The following is a 16,822-nucleotide window of genomic DNA, read 5'->3' as shown; positions in this document are numbered from 1 at the left end:
TCATTGAAGTCTTTTAGGGAACGAAATCTGGCATCTTTACCTGGTCTGGCCTATCTGTGACTCAAGACCCACAGCAATGTGATTGCCCCCTGTAATGGCCGAGAAAGGAAACTACCAGGCACGCCTAAATCACAGGAGACAATTACAAAGAGAACACTCTGAACGTTCAGTCTCCTAATGTACAGACATAAGTTTCTGGGTTTATTTTGCTATCGTCTGAATGCAGCATTTAGAAATATGGTGCGATTAAATCAACTCTCACTGACAGTTTCGCGCCAACAGCAGCAACGCTTACCCCCTCATATTCAATCTAAAATTCTCTCATTGCACTGGATGTTGTGTGCAGTCAGTGGGCATTTAATAATCATGATTGACACACCGCAATTAGTGCCTAAGGTGAACTGTCAACATTTACAGTTGCTGAGAACAGGTTTTCACATCTGCATGGTCAAAACATCTCGATGGGACAGAATGAAGTTAACCTTTGAGAAATAGACAAAATAAGCTGATGGCTAAATTTCAATAGAACCATAGAACCATAGAAAATTACAGCTCAGAAACAGGCCTTTTGGCCCTTCTTGTCTGTGCCGAACCATTTTATGCCTAGTCCCACTGACCTGCACTTGGACCATATCCCTCCACACCCCTCTCATCCATGAACCCGTCCAAGTTTTTCTTAAATGTTAAAAGTGACCCCGCATTTACCACTTTATCCGGCAGCTCATTCCACACACTCACCACTCTCTGCGTGAAGAGGCCCCCCCTAATATTCCCTTTAAACTTTTCTCCTTTCACCCTTAACCCATGCCCTCTGGTTGTTTTCTCCCCTAGCCTCAGCAGAAAAAGCCTGCTTGCATTCACTCTATCTATACCCATCAAAATCTTAAACACCTCTATCAAATCTCCCCTCAATCTTCTACGCTCCAGGGAATAAAGTCCCAACCTATTCAATCTCTCTCTGTAACTCAGCTTCTCAAATCCTGGCAACATCCTTGTGAACCTTCTCTGCACTCTTTCAATCTTATTTACATCCTTCCTGTAACGAGGTGACCAAAACTGTACACAGTACTCCAAATTCGGCCTCACCAATGACTTATATAACCTTACCATAACATTCCAACTTTTATACTCGATACTCCGATTTATAAAGGCCAATGTACCAAAGGCACTCTTTACGACCCTATCCACCTGTGACGTCACTTTTAGGGAATTCTGTACCTGTATTCCCAGATCCCTCTGTTCAACTGCACTCTTCAGAGTACTACCATTTACCCTGTACGTTCTTCTTTGGTTTGTCCTTCCAAAGTGCAATATCTCACACTTGTCTGCGTTAAATTCCATTTGCCATTTTGCAGCCCATTTTTCTAGTTGGTCCAAATCCCTCTGCAAGCTTTGAAAACCTTCCTCACAGTCCACTACACCAATACAGGGACGAGATTAATAAAAACAGATTAATTCGTTAGAAATGCTCCTGACCAAAGAATGGAAACAATTTATGATTCAAGCAGAACACAAAAGTCAAACAATTAAACACAACATTTTACTGATACGGGATCGAGATTAATATACACTGAAATGGTCTAGTACAGTTATTACTGATGCCGGGTCTAGATTAATGTAAACTGAGGAAAAGTCTAATAAAGTTATTACTAATACAGGGACGAGATTAATAAAAGCTGAGGCAGCTTCTAGTTTACTGATTACGAGTGCAGCAGTTGACAGAGGTTAATTGGATTCCTCTGTGTGTGTGTTTGAAGGGTTGGCAGCCTCATTGTGATTGCACTTGTCCCAGATTCTCGACAACCTCAGCAGGCAGGAACAGCAGTTTCAATCGGAAGACAGTTTTTGTACAGGGTCGGTACTCTTTTCAATCACTGTGAGTCTCAGAGAGAGCGCAGTAATAAATGGCAGCGTTGGTCGTCTGCAAGTCCATGATGGTTAAACTTGCGGTGGAGTCTGACAGCTGGAGGTCTGAAGCAAAACGGTTTCCAAACGCCGAGCCTTTCCATTCCACAACATCCCAAGACCGTCTCCACACAACAAACTCGGGCTCCTTCGCTGGTAGCTGCAGGTACCAATAGACATAATACATTTCTTCTGTAGTGTGATAGGTACATTTTATAGTCACGGTTTCCCCTTCTCTCCCGCTCTCTGAAGACTGGGACTGAGTAACTGAATCTCCATCACTCTGATCTGTCATGTGTTTGGGAGCAAGAAAAAATCGCGTGTTAATATAAAATATAACGCCAATCTGAATGGAACATGATTGGAATCATCCTTACCGACAATAATTATCCCAAACATAATACAGATTCTGAATATCTGCATGGCTGCTTCCGAGCCCGAACCGCTCTTTTCGATTATAATTTCAAACCCGAAACAGGACAAAGACCCACACATGGTTCAATTGGTTAAAATCACTTCCTTCTCCTTTGTTTTCCGGCAGTGACGCAATCCTTAATGTACCCGCCAGATATTTAAATCAGATTCAAATGAGGGCCCTGGACAGCTGAAGTTCTTTGGCAGACAGGATTAAATATGGACGAGTGAAATCAGTCACTCAGTCAGTATACTCGAGAGAGCGTGCTTAACTGTAGCTTTATTGAGGTCTGAGATTCATTTCCGGGGGCCGAGTTGGTCAGGTTTCGCTGGCATCGCCCACATCCATTGAATTAATAACAAAAATAATCAAGTCGAGAGCAAGTAGAGCATGGCATTCACGACTGTCGGTCGCGGGGTGAATCTCTGGATTCTAGCTGCCCGGGCGTTTTGACTGAAAGTTCACATCTGGGATCCCCATTTAAATCCTTGAGCTTTATTTGAACGGTGGGCATGGCCTGATTTACAGATGTTTGGGTGTGAAGAATTTCAGTGCAGCTTTAATGTCCAGTCTCCCAAAGCAGTCCAGCTCTGCAGTCTCCAGCTCCCTGTCATGTGAATCATCATCTCCAGGCAGCAGAGCGATGGGAATCCTTGTTTTCACCCTGTGTATCTGTTTACCCGTGAGTATCGATCACATTAACCCACATCCTGTGGATTGAATAAAGTGCTGCCCCAGTCCATCCCTATTGCAGGCACTGCCTAGGATTTTAACGCCGTTGTATGGTTCGGCTCTGGTGGTCCAATAAACTCTCTGTGTTTAATTTCCAGGATGTTTCAGTCAGTCAGTGACACAGAGCCCGGCAGCGGTGATCAGGAAGGAGTGTCAGTCTCCCACCATCATCTGTGTTTTCTCTGGAGTTTATGATTTCGAAAATGGCCATTTCTTTAGAAAAACCCCGACCGGGACAACCAGGGAGCGGATCTCCAGCGGAGGGAGATTTGTTGTCTCGGTGAACAAAGCAGAAAAGACATTTTCACTTGAAAATCGGGATTTGAGAGTTGAAGACACTGCAAAGCTCAGAACTGGAACTACACACATGGGATACCGCAGTGGAAGAGAGGAGAACAAATAGCTCATGGCAATCGAAGAAGTAATGCCCAGCAATTCCCAAGTTCGGTAACTTGACCTTTCGGGTTGATGTTACTCCCACTTCAATTTGGTTTAATTTCATTGTAATTTCCTCCCATCAGTTATAATTCTTCAAGATTTTTCGCCGTTAATAAGAATCTTCCATCTCTGCCTCTGTTCCAACAAAGAACAATACAGCACAGGAACAGGCCCTTCGGCCCTCCAAGCCCGCGCCGCTCCATGGTCCAAACTACACCATTCTTTTGTATCCCTCCATTCCCACTCCGTTCATGTGGCTATCTAGATAAGTCTTAAACGTTCCCAGTGTGTCCGCCTCCACCAACTTGCCCGACAGCGCATTCCAGGCCCCCACCACCCTCTGTGTAAAATACGTCCTTCTGATATCCGTGTTAAACCTCCCATCCCCCGCACCCCCCCCCCCCACCCCCCCCCCCCCCCCTCACCGTGAACCTATGACCCCTCCTGAACGTCACCACCGACCTGGGAAAGAGCTTCCCACCGTTCACCCTATCTATTCGTTTCATAATTTTATACACCTCTATTAGGTCACCCCTCATCCTCCGTCTTTCCAGTGAGAACAACCCCAGTTTACCCAATCGCTCCTCATAACTAAGCCCTTCCATACCAGGCAACATCCTGGTAAACCACCTCTGCACTCTCTCAAAAGCCTCCACGTCCTTCTGGTAGTGTGGCGACCAGAACTGGACGCAGTATTCCAAATACGGCCGAACCAACGTTCTGTACAACTGCAACATCAGACCCCAACTTTTATACTCTATGCCCCGTCCTTTAAAGGCAAGCATGCCATATGCCTTATTCACTACCTTCTCCACCTGTGACGTCACCTTCAAGGATCTGTGGACTTGCACACCCAGGTCCCTCTGCGTATCTACACCCTTTATGGTTCTGCCATTTATCGTATAGCTCCCCCCTACGTTAGTTCGGCAAAATGCATCACTTCGCATTAATCTGGATTGAACTCCATCTGCCATTTCTTTGCTCAGATTTCCAGCCTATCTCGATCCTTCTGTAGCCTCTGACAATGTTCCTCACTATCTGCAAGTCCAGCCATTTTCGTGTCGTCCACAAACTTACTGATCACCCCAGTTACACCTTCTTCCAGATCGTTTATATAGATCACAAACAGCAGAGGTCTCAACACGGAGCCCTGCGGAACACCACTAGTCACAGGCATCCAGCCGGAAAAAGACCCTTCCACTACCACCCTCTGTCTTCTGTGACCAAGCTAGTTCTCCACGCATTCAGCCACCTCCCCCTTCATCCCATGACATCCAACCTTTTTCACCAGCCTACCATGAGGGACTTTGTCAAACGCTTTACTAAAGTCCATATAGACGACATCCACGGCCCTTCCCTCGTCAACCATTCTGGTCACTTCTTCAAAAACCTCCACCAGGTTAGTGAGGCATGACCTCCCTCTCACAAAACCATGCTGACTATCGTTAATGAGTTTATTTATTTCTAAATGCGCATACATCCTATCTCTAAGAATCTTCTCCAACAACTTCCCCACCACGGACGTCAAGCTCACCGGCCTATAATTACCCGGGTTATCCTTCCTACCCTTCTTAAATAACGGGACCACATTAGCTATCCTCCAATCCTCTGGGACCTCACCTGTGTCCAGTGACGAGACAAAGATTTGCGTCAGAGGCCCAGCGATTCCATCTCTCGTCTCCCTGAGCAGCCTTGGATAGATTCCATCAGGCCCTGGGGATTTGTCAGTCTTTATATTCGCTAACAAAACCTAACGCTTCATCCCTTGTTATGGAGATTTTCGCTAACGGGTCAGCACTCCCCTCCGAGACACTCCCAGTCAACACATCCCTCTCCTTTGTGAATACCGACGCAAAGTATTCATTTAGGATCTCCCCTACTTCTTTGGGCTCTAATTCCGCACTTTTGTCCCTGAGAGGTCCGATTTTTATCCCTGACAACCCTTTTGTTCCTAACGTATGTATAAAATGCCTTGGGATTCTCTTTAGTCCTGTCTGCCAAGGACATTTCGTGACCCATTTTTGCCCTTCTAATTCCTCGTTTGAGTTCTTTCCTACTTTCTTTGTATTCCTCCAGAGCTCCTTCCGTTTTTAGCTGCCTGGACCTAACATACGGCTCTCTTTTCTTTTTGACCAGTCCCTCAATTTCCCTGGTTATCCACGGTTCTCGAATCTTACCCTTCCTATCCTTCTTTTTTACAGACACATGCCTATCCTGCAGCCCTAACAACTGTTCCTTAAAAGACTCCCACATGCCAGATGTGGATTTACCCTCAAACAGGCTCTCCCAATCAACAGCTGCCAGTTTCTGTCTAATCCCACTAAAGTTAGCCTTCCCCCAATCCAACACCTTACCCTTGGGACACCACTCATCCTTTTCCATCACTATCCTAAAGCTCACAGAATTGTGGTCACTGTTTGCCACATGTTTCCCTACCGAAACTTTGAAGACCTGACCGGGCTTATTCCCCAGTATTAGGTCCAGTATAGCCCCCTCTCTAGTCGGGCTATCTACATATTGTTCCAAAGAACCCTCCTGTACGCATTTTACAAATTCCTCCCCATTGAGAGTCCCAGCCCGACGCGAATTCCAGTCTATACCAGGGAAATTGAAGTCTCCCACTACAACAACCCTATTTTTCCTGCACCTATCCATTATCTCCTGACATATCCGTTCTTCCACTTCCCTTGGGCTGTTCGGGGGCCTGTAGTATACCCCCAACATAGTGACTGCGCCCTTCCTGTTTCTGAGCTCCACCCACAGTGACTCATTACACGACCCCTCTGAATTGCCCTCCCTCCACCGCTGTAATATGCCCTCGAACTAATACTGCTACTCCCCCACCTCTTTTGGCCCGTCCCCTGTCTCGCCTAAAACACTTGTCCCCCGGAATATTCAGCTGCCACTCCTGTCCCTCTTTCAACCAAGTCTCTGTTCCTGGGCTATTTTTCCAGGAGCTCAGCAAGTCACAAGGCACCGTTTGATTCAATGAGGTTTTTTTTAAACAATCAAGTTCATTATTGATCTAAATTCCCTGAATAATTGAGAAAAGCTGACAGTCCGGTAATGGTTGCCCAGTAGTTTGAGGTGTCAGTCATTCCTGTGCTGGGCAGACTGGGAGCTCTGTCACTGTGGGGTGAATGGAGATTTTCAGATGGGTCTGAGGCGGTAGTGACTGTCACAGCCCGTAAGTGATTCCAAGTCCCCTTGTGTTATTCACTATCCTGGTTAGTGTTCACCATCAGTTATTATTCGTTATCAGTAACACTTCACTGCTGTGCTTCTGAAGCGGGGTGGTTCGCAAAGGAAGCTCTTCATTTGCAAATTTAGACTTGGGAGCAGAATAAGAAACTGAAATCGGGTCGGGCTTTGAGACCGGATTGAAGCAGTGTGAGTCTCCAAAGGATAGGTATCCTATGGGGAAGGAGGGTCAGCTGACCCCATCTGAACCATTGTTGGTTTAAGGAACAGTAAGGAGTCTCACAACACCGGGTTAAAGTCCAACAGGTTTATTTGGAATCACAAGCTTTCGGGGCGCTGCTTCTTCCCAGGTGAGAGGAGAATTCGGGGAGTCCCGCCAGGGCCGATGGCGGAATTCCAATTCAATAAAAATACGTGGAATTGAGAATCTACCGATGACCATGAAACCATTGTCGATTATTAGAAAAATCCATCTGGTTCACTAATGTCTTTCAGGGAAGGAAAGCTGTGATCCTTACCTGGTCTGGCCTATATGTGGCTGCAGAACCACAGCAATGTGGTAGACTCTCCACTGCCCTTGGGTAACGAGGGATGGGCAGCCAGTCAGCCATGACGCACATGTCTCAAGAATGAATAAAAAACACATTGTGGACACTCCGAACCCTGCTTCCTGCCCTCCGCTGAGAAACAGCGGAGTCACTAAGCACAGGATTTCTCTCTGCTCCAGGAAATGTGAATCAGGTAGCGGGAGAGTTAATCCAACATTGCAGCGACAGATCCAATACCTGCAGTGACAGGAAAACGGGAACTATAGAACTATAGAAACCCTACAGTGCAGAAAGAGGCCATTTGGCCAATCGAGTCTGCACCGACCACAATCCCACACAGGCCCTACCCCCAAATCCACCCACTAATCCCTCTAACCTACGCATCTCAGGAAACTAAGGGGGAATTTTAGCTTGGCCAATCAACCTGACCTGCACATCTTTGGACTGTGGGAGGAAACCGGAGCACACAGAGGAAACCCACGCAGACACGAGGAGAATGTGCAAACTCCACACAGACAGTGACCCAAGCCGGGAATCGAACCCAGGTCCCTGGAGCTGTGAAGCAGCAGTGTTAACCACTGTGCTACCGTGCCGTCCATGCCGCTCGTGCCAGGGAACATGGCACAAATATCTTCAAGATCATTTTATAGTTGTTGATGGCATTTCATTAGACTAAAAAGTAGGGCCTCCAGGGTGGCCATCTCTGGGCTGCTCCCAATGCTTCGTGCCAGTGAGGCTAAGAATAGGGAGTTAGTACAATTGAATACTTGGCTAAAGGACGGGTCCAGGAGGGAGGGCTTCATTTTCCTAGATCAATGGGAAGATTTCAGGAGAGGATGGCACCTGTACAAGAAGGACGGGTCACAACTAAGTTGGAAGGGCACGAATATCCTGGCTGGGAGTTTTGCTAGTGCAGTTCGGGGGGGTTTAAACTAGTATGGCAGGGGGGGTGGGGATCAAAATATTAGGTCTACAAGTGTCGAGGCTGGGGACGAGCTTGGGACTGGGACAAGGCTGGCAAAGAAGAAGAGCACTCTGGGGGAGGATGACCTCACTGGGCCTGGAGGTCTGGAGTGCTTATACTGCAATGCAAGGAGCGTAGCAGGTAAGACAGACGAACTTAGGGCCTTAATGCTCACGAGGAATTTGGATGTGATTGTGGTGACGGAGACTTGGTTGAAAGAGGGACAGGACTGGCAGCTGAATATTCCGGGGTACAAGCGTTTTAGGCGAGACAGAGAAGGGGCCAAAAGAGGTGGGGGAGTAGCAGTATTAGTTGGAGAGCATATTACAGGGGTGCAGAGCGAGGACAATTCAGAGGGGTCGTGTAACGAGTCACTCTGGGTGGAGCTTAGGAACAGGAAGGGCGCAGTCACTAACAAAGAACAAAGAACAGTACAGCACAGGAAACAGGCCCTTCGGCCCTCCAAGCCTGTGCCGCTCCTTGGTCCAACTAGACCATTCGTTTGTATCCCTCCATTCCCAGGCTGCTCATGTGACTTGAGGTAGTTTGAGGTGTTGGGGGTGTACTACAGGCCCCCCAACAACCCAAGGGAAGTGGAAGAACGGATATGTCAGGAGATACTGGATAGGTGCAGGAAAAGTAGGGTTGTTGTAGTGGGAGACTTCAATTTCCCTGGTATAGACTGGAAATCGCTGAGAGCTGGGACTCTGAATGGGGAGGAATTTGTAAAATGCGTACAGGAGGGTTCTTTGGAACAATATGTAGATAGCCCGACGAGAGACGGGGCTATACTGGATCTAGTACTGGGGAATGAGCCCGGTCAGGTCTTCAAAGTTTCGGTAGGGGAACATGTGGCAAATAGTGACCACAATTCTGTTAGCTTTAGGAGAGTGATGGAAAAGGATGAGTGGTGTCCCAAGGGTAAGGTGTTGGATTGGGGGAAGGCTAACTTTAGTGGGATTAGGCAGAAATTGGCAGCTCTTGATTGGGAGAGGATGTTTGAGGGTAAATCCACATCTGGCATTTGGGAGTCTTTTAAGGAACAGTTGTTAGGGCTGCAGGATAGGCATGTGCCTGTAAAAAAGAAGGATAGGAAGGGTAGGATTCGAGAACCGTGGATAACCAGGGAAATTGAGGGACTGGTCAAAAAGAAAAGAGAGGCGTATGTTAGGTCCAGGCAGCTAAAAACGGAGGGAGCTCTGAAGGAGTACAAAGAAAGTAGGAAAGAACTCAAACGGGGAATTAGAAGGGCAAAAAAGGGTCACGAAACGTCCTTGGCAGACAGGATTAAGGAGAATCCAAAGGCATTTTATTCATATGTTAAGAACAAAAGGGTTGTCAGGGAAAAAATCGGACCTCTCAGGGACGATAGTGGGGAATTATGCTTGGAGCCCAAAGCAGTAGGGGAGATCCTAAATGAATACTTTGCGTCGGTATTCACAAAGGAGAGGGATGTGTTGACTGGGAGTGTCTCTGAGGGGAGTGTTGAACCATTGGAGAAAATCTCCATTACAAGGGAGGAAGTGTTAGGTTTGTTAGAGAATATAAAGACTGACAAATCCCCAGGGCCTGATGGAATCTATCCAAGGCTGCTCAGGGAGACGAGAGATGAAATCGCTGGGCCTCTGACGCAAATCTTTGTCTCGTCACTGGACGCAGGTGAGGTCCCAGAGGATTGGAGGATAGCTAATGTGGTCCCGTTATTTAAGAAGGGTAGGAAGGATAACCCGGGTAATTATAGGCCGGTGAGCTTGACGTCCGTGGTGGGGAAGTTGTTGGAGAAGATTCTTAGAGATAGGATGTATGCGCATTTAGAAAGGAATAAACTCATTAACGATAGTCAGCATGGTTTTGTGAGAGGGAGGTCATGCCTCACTAACCTGGTGGAGTTTTTTGAAGAAGTGACCAGAATGGTTGACGAGGGAAGGGCCGTGGATGTCGTCTATATGGACTTTAGTAAAGCGTTTGACAAAGTCCCCCATGGAAGGCTGGTGAAAAAGGTTGGATCTCATGGGATAAAGTGGGAGGTGGCTAGATGGGTGGAGAACTGGCTTGGTCACAGAAGACAGAGGGTGGTAGTGGAGGGGTCTTCTTCCGGCTGGATGCCTGTGACTAGTGGTGTTCCGCAGGGTTCTGTATTGGGACCTCTGCTGTTTGTGATTTATATAAACGATCTAGAAGAAGGTGTAACTGGGGTGATCAGTAAGTTTGCGGACGACACAAAATTGGCTGGACTTGCAGATAGTGAGGAGCATTGTCAGAAGGTACAGAAGGTTCTAGATAGGCTGGAAATTTGGGCAAAGAAATGGCAGATGGAGTTCAATCCTGATAAATGCGAAGTGATGCATTTTGGTAGAAATAATGTAGGGAGGAGCTATACGATAAGTGGCAGAACCATAAAGGGTGTAGATACACAGAGGGACCTGGGTGTGCAAGTCCACAGATCCTTGAAGGTGACGTCACAGATGGAGAAGGTGGTGAAGAAGGCATATGGCATGCTTGCCTTTAAAGGACGGGGCATAGAGTATAAAAGTTGGGGTCTGATGTTGCAGATGCATAGAACGTTGGTTCGGCCGCATTTGGAATACTGCGCCCAGTTCTGGTCGCCACACTACCAGAAGGACGTGGAGGCTTTGGAGAGAGTACAGAGGAGGTTTACCAGGATGTTGCCTGGTATGGAGGGGCTTAGTTATGAGGAGAGATTGGGTAAACTGGGGTTGTTCTCCCTGGAAAGACGGAGAATGAGGGGAGACTTAATAGAGATGTATAAAATTATGAAAGGCATAGATAGGGTGAACGGTGGGAAGCTTTTCTCCAGGTCGGTGGTGACGTTCACGAGGGGTCATAGGTTCAAGGTGAAGGGGGGGAGGTTTAACGCAGATATCAGAAGGACATATTTTACACAGAGGGTGGTGGGGGCCTGGAATGTGCTGCCAGGCAAGGTGGTGGAGGCGGACACACTGGGAACGTTTAAGACTTATCTAGACAGCCATATGAACGGAGTGGGAATGGAGGGATACAAAAGAATGATCTAGTTTGGACCAGGGAGAGGCACGGGCTTGGAGGGCCGAAGGGCCTGTTTCTATGCTGTATTGTTCTTTGTTCTTTGTTCATTCTTGCACAATCAGTGACTAACAATAATTATATCCTACCTGATTTTTATTTTCATCCGATAGTCGATAATTTCTGCTTTGGCAGAATTGTGAAAACTTTGAATTGCATACTCTTCCACATATTGAACACTGACGGTGGATAAATCGGTTTGCATTATATTTTCTCGATTTCGAAAACATGGGATTGTGCTCATTGAAGCTTAATCAGTTCCTCAAGGATTGGTTGTGTCGAGGCTGAGGATGCTGAACCGTTCCATAGATTCTATTCTTGAATACTAATGGAAACAATGGATTTTGGAATAGAGCACGCAGTTCTCATTGAGGTTGATGATCAGAACTAAACTTCCTGAATTGGACAGCGGGTCCCCAAAATGGATCGGTCTACCATGTTTCTATTTCTTATGTATCTTATTATCAGCTTACATTTCTTACATTCCTGAGAAAATAAATAATCAACAATGTGTATGGATAGCGAAAGTTCAGGAACGCTTTGCCATTTGTCTCTTATAGACCTGTAAGGCATGAAAAAACAGCAGAGAAATATTTAACATTGTGTTTTAGTTTCTAGGAGCTCCATGTGCAGAAACTCATCCTTCAGTGGAGTAAGGTTTTTAATTAATTCATTTGTGTGACATGGGTGTCGCTGCTTGGCCAGCATTTATTGTGCATCCCTGTTCGCCCTTGAAATGAGAGGCTTGCTCGTCCATTTCAGAGATCAGTTAAGAGTCCACCACATTGCTGTGATTCTAGAGTCACATATAGGCCAGACAGGGTAAGAACGCCATATTTCCTTGCTTAAAGGACATTAGTGAACCATATGGAATTTGACAGCCATCGAGAATGGCTTCATGATCAGCAGTAGATTATTAATTCCAGGTTTTATTTTTATTGAAGTCATATTCTACCAGCTGCCGAGGCAGGATTCAAACCTGGGTCCCCAGAGCAAGGAGACGTTTACACATGAAATTATGACCAGAACAGATAGAAATATTCGGGTATGTTTACACGGAGACACATCAGAATGTATAGGTCGCTGTTTGGAGAAACGGCGTGATGAATTTATGGCAAGCTTGAAAAATATGGGCGGGAGAGAGGAATAAATAGACACACAGCTCAGGATGTAAATTGTTATTTCCTGTTCGAGAGGAGAAGGGGCAAGAACAAGCTTCGGCCAGCTGGGCCCAGTGGCCTATTCGTTTTAAGTGGAAAGTGTAGAATGTAAAACTTTGAGACAATTCTGTTCGGAAAGGACAATCAGCCAATGTACTAAAGGGATTGAAATTCTCACATACCCTGAAGACAGTGCCCAGTGAGTAACAGTAACACCACTGCGGAAATTGAACAGGCTGAACCCAACCGACAACTGCGAGAAATTTGTGCAAGTTCTCATGACGGTTGGAAACCACGAAGAACAGGCAGGAAACAACTCAGATGCAGAAAAAGAACTAAATCAACTTGCAAATATTTCTACTAGAAGTAAAACGGTAGAATCGATGGACGGAAATAGACAAATAGCAGACATTAACTTGCAGTGTTGAACTGCGGCCAAAGGTCGATCATTGACCCACGGATATACATTGTCAGTTTGGATTAATAGATGCGGACGAATATCTCTACCCCGTGCTGAACCTTGATACATACAGGGACATAAAACTGCTGATTGTCCTTTGAGCAATGAAACCTAGACAGCAAATTATTATGTGAGGAGAAGAGTGAACTTTATGATTTCGTTTCCTGGTTCGTATTTCGCCAATATATTTATTGGCACCTTTCTAATAAAAATAGAATCATACTCCGCAACAAAACACAATTCTGTCAATGGAGACAATAATTTGAAGGTGCTGCCAATGTACCCATTCGGCCTTCTTTGGTCCCCTTGGCACTGGAATATTGTCCTGTCCCAGAAGTTCTCCCCCCCACCCCCCCCCCCCCCCCCCCGCCCTCCCCCAATTACCATTTGAAAGTCAATGTTAAATCAGCTCCCAGCACCACCCTTTTCGCTGTTCACTTCAGGTGACTGCAATTCTCTGTGAAAAAAGGTCTGAAGATCTGCCACTCTTGTTTATTTCCAATAATCAATGCTTTTTGAAACAAATTCAGTTAAACAAATTACCGCAACAGACAGGTATTCACCCGATTGAAAAGTTTTCCCGGGGTAAACAGTGGCTAAAGAAACAATTCATTTTATTTCTATCCTGCAGATTCCAGCTCAACTGTGTCACCGAGTTCACTTCTCCAAACGTCTGCCGCAGGTGACACGGTTACTTTAAGCTGTGAATATTCAGGGAACTGTCAATATACAGTACACTGGTACCGTCAATCCCCAGGACAGGCTCCGAAATACCTCCTTCAGACACACACTTCAGGAGAGGATAATAAGAACCAGGTTGCCGGGGACGGAATTTCTGTTTCTACCCATTCGTCAGTCAAAAGCAACCGGTTAGAGATCTTCAAACTACAATTGAGCGACTCCGCTGTGTATTACTGTGAACTGAGTGAGCGCACAGCACACTGATACAGAACACGGAGAGATTTGTTCAAAAACCTGAACATGGTGAGAATTACAGTCACGGTGATGCAGAACACGGAGAGATTTGTTCAAAAACCTGAACATGGTGAGAATTACAGACACGGTGATACAGAACACGGAGAGAGCTGTACAAAAACCTGAACATGGTTAGGGTTACAGATTCTTGTACTTCTCACCATGTTCAGGTTTCTGTACAGCTCTCACCGTGTTCTGCATCACTGCTGTGCGCCCACTCAGTGCACAGTAATACACAGCGGAGTCACTCAGTTGCAGTTTGGAGATCGTTAACCGGCTGATTTTTTCAAGGGGATCGACAGAAGCAGAAATTCTCCCCCCCCCCCCCCCCCGTAGCGTTTTCTTTGCTCGCCTCGCCTGATGTGTGTCTCTTAAGCAGGTATTTTGGGGTCTGTCTTGGGGAGTGACGGTACCAGTGGAGTGCGTGTTGTCAAAATCCCGGATATTCAAAGTTTAAAGTAATGGTGTCTTTAGCAGTAGAGGTTTGGAGAGATGGATTCTGTGACACAGATAAACCAGATTCTGCAGAACCTATAAAATAATACAAAATATTTCTGTGATGCTTTTACCTGCCTTGCATGTTAGTTTTCCCGGGGAAACATAATCGCGTCCATAGCTGGCCATTTTGCTGTAAGTGTTTCATTGAAGGGTGTTCGACATTTATTCACTGTAGTTGGGGAGACGGCGGCATAAAGGTATTATCACTGGATTAGAAATCCAGAGGTTTAGTAATCCAAGTAACAATCTGGGGACACGGCTATGAATCAGAGAGGCATTGATGATAGGAGCAGGAGGAGACCACTTGGCTCTTCGAGCATGCTCTGCCATTCATTACGGTCATGGCTGATCATCCACTCAGCCTAATCGTGCTTTTTTCCCCACAACATTTGCTGAAAAATGGCAAATGGAGTTTAACCCTGATAAATGTGAGGTGATTCATTTTGGTAGGACTAATTTAAATGTGGATTACAGGGTCAAAGGTAGGGTTCTGAAGACTGTGGAGGAACAGAGAGATCTTGGGGTCCATATCCACAGATCTCTAAAGGTTGCCACTCAAGTGGATAGAGCTGTGAAGAAGGCCTGTAGTGTGTTAGCTTTTATTAACAGGGGGTTGGAGTTTAAGAGCCGTGGGGTTATGCTGCAACTGTACAGGACCTTGGTGAGACCACATTTGGAATATTGTGTGCAGTTCTGGTCACCTCACTATAGGAAGGATGTGGAAGCGCTGGAAGGAGTGCAGAGGAGATTTACCAGGATGCTGCCTGGTTTGGAGGGTAGGTCATATGAGGAAAGGTTGAGGGAGCTAGGGCTATTCTCTCTGGAGCGGAGGAGGCTGAGGGGAGACTTAATAGAGGTGTATAAAATGATGAAGGGGATAGATAGAGTGAACGTTCAAAGACTATTTCCTCGGGTGGATGGAGCTATTACAAGGGGGCATAACTATAGGGTTCGTGGTGGGAGATACAGGACGGATATCAGAGGTAGGTTCTTTACGCAGAGAGTGGTTGGGGTGTGGAATGGACTGCCTGCAGTGATAGTGGAGTCAGACACTTTAGAAACATTTAAGCGGTTATTGGATAGGCACATGGAGCACACCAGGATGATAGGGAGTGGGATAGCTTGATCTTGGTTTCAGATAAAGCTCGGCACAACATCGTGGGCCGAAGGGCCTGTTCTGTGCTGTACTGTTCTATGTTCTAACATTTGATCCCATTCGCCCCACGTGCTTTAGTCAGCCGCCTCTTGAATATATTCAATGTTTTGTCAGAAACGCCCCATATAGTTCTAAATCAGGATGATTTGTGGTGCAATTTCCATACGCCTACTCTCCTTGTCCTTCTAGAATATAGTAAGAGTTTTAACAACACCAGGTTAAAGTCCAACAGGTTTATTTGGTGGCAAATGCCATTAGCTTTCGGAGCGCTGCTCCTTCGTCAGCGCTCTGAAAGCTAATGGCATTTCCTAACAAATAAACCTGTTGGACTTTAACCTGGTGTTATTAAAACTCTTACTGTGTTTACCCCAGTCCAACGCCGGCATCTCCCCATCTTCTAGAATATAGCAGTGCTGGGTTTGGAAGCTGCTGCTAAGGTGCCTTGGTGAATTCCTGCAGTGCATCTTGTACATTGTACACACTGCTGCGACTGTCGATCGGTGGTGGAACGAGTGCATGTTTGTGCAATAGGTACCAATCCCCGCTGGGCACCGCAGGGGTTGGGGTGCATTATTGACCCTAATAATCACATTTTAATTTGATGCTTTTAAGTTTCCTTTGTACTTTGATTTCTGTTCGGGCTGTTCCCCCTCCTTTTTGGGGAGCTGCCCCTTTTACTTTGTCCTGATTTAATTTGAGTTTGTTTATTTGGTTTTACCTAAAAAGAGGGCAATAGGTACCAATCAAACTTTGTCATGGGCAGGTCAACCTCGAAGTTAGAGTCTCAATGTACAACTTTAGAACCACCTCCATTATCATATTGTAAGGGCAGCTTCACTCGCGGATCATTCAAGTCTATTAACTTCCTGTTTGAATCCGTCTGCACTCCTTATTAACGAGACACAAATAGTGGCTGATAGAAGCATACAGACAAACACTGCACAGACATACAGAGGAATCTTTCGTGCGTTGCCAACTGTTCGATTCCAGCTCGCCTTTTGGAAACTTTAAAACCCCATGGGAATACAACTCTGAGAAAGAAAAATGTCACAGGATTTCACGGCTTCCATTCTTATTCTTTTCCTGAAGCTCGGTGAGTCATTTAACTAGCATTGGAACGCAGGTTTGCAAAAATAATATCGAGGGATGGTTGGATGTAGAAAAAGACGTGAGGCTGGGGGCGATTAAGGGAATAACAGAGGATGGACGGATGTATGTTTTTTCTTGAACATTCACTTTGATTATTCCGATTTACAATAGTTTGTTGTAGCTGAAAGGGGGCAGAGAAGAGAGCGAAACATTGGATT

General features: G+C 46.0%; 2 gene segments (V, D, J or C); one reads left to right on the top strand and one right to left on the bottom strand.

Annotated features, from left to right (window-relative positions):
* Window positions 1–16,822, top strand: part of LOC144481024 (Ig heavy chain C region-like) — a 369,241-nt gene that overhangs the window by 192,808 nt on the left and 159,611 nt on the right.
* On the bottom strand, window positions 1,868–2,200 carry LOC144480894 (T cell receptor alpha variable 38-2/delta variable 8-like). The segment is given in 1 exon segment: window positions 1,868–2,200. A coding segment is annotated over 1 exon segment (333 nt).

The sequence above is a fragment of the Mustelus asterias genome, chromosome 30 (assembly GCF_964213995.1).
Source record: "Mustelus asterias chromosome 30, sMusAst1.hap1.1, whole genome shotgun sequence".
Classification (NCBI taxonomy): Eukaryota; Metazoa; Chordata; class Chondrichthyes; order Carcharhiniformes; family Triakidae; genus Mustelus; species Mustelus asterias.
Note: the sequence above shows the minus strand (reverse complement) of the source record. Positions and strands in the feature narration are given on the sequence as shown.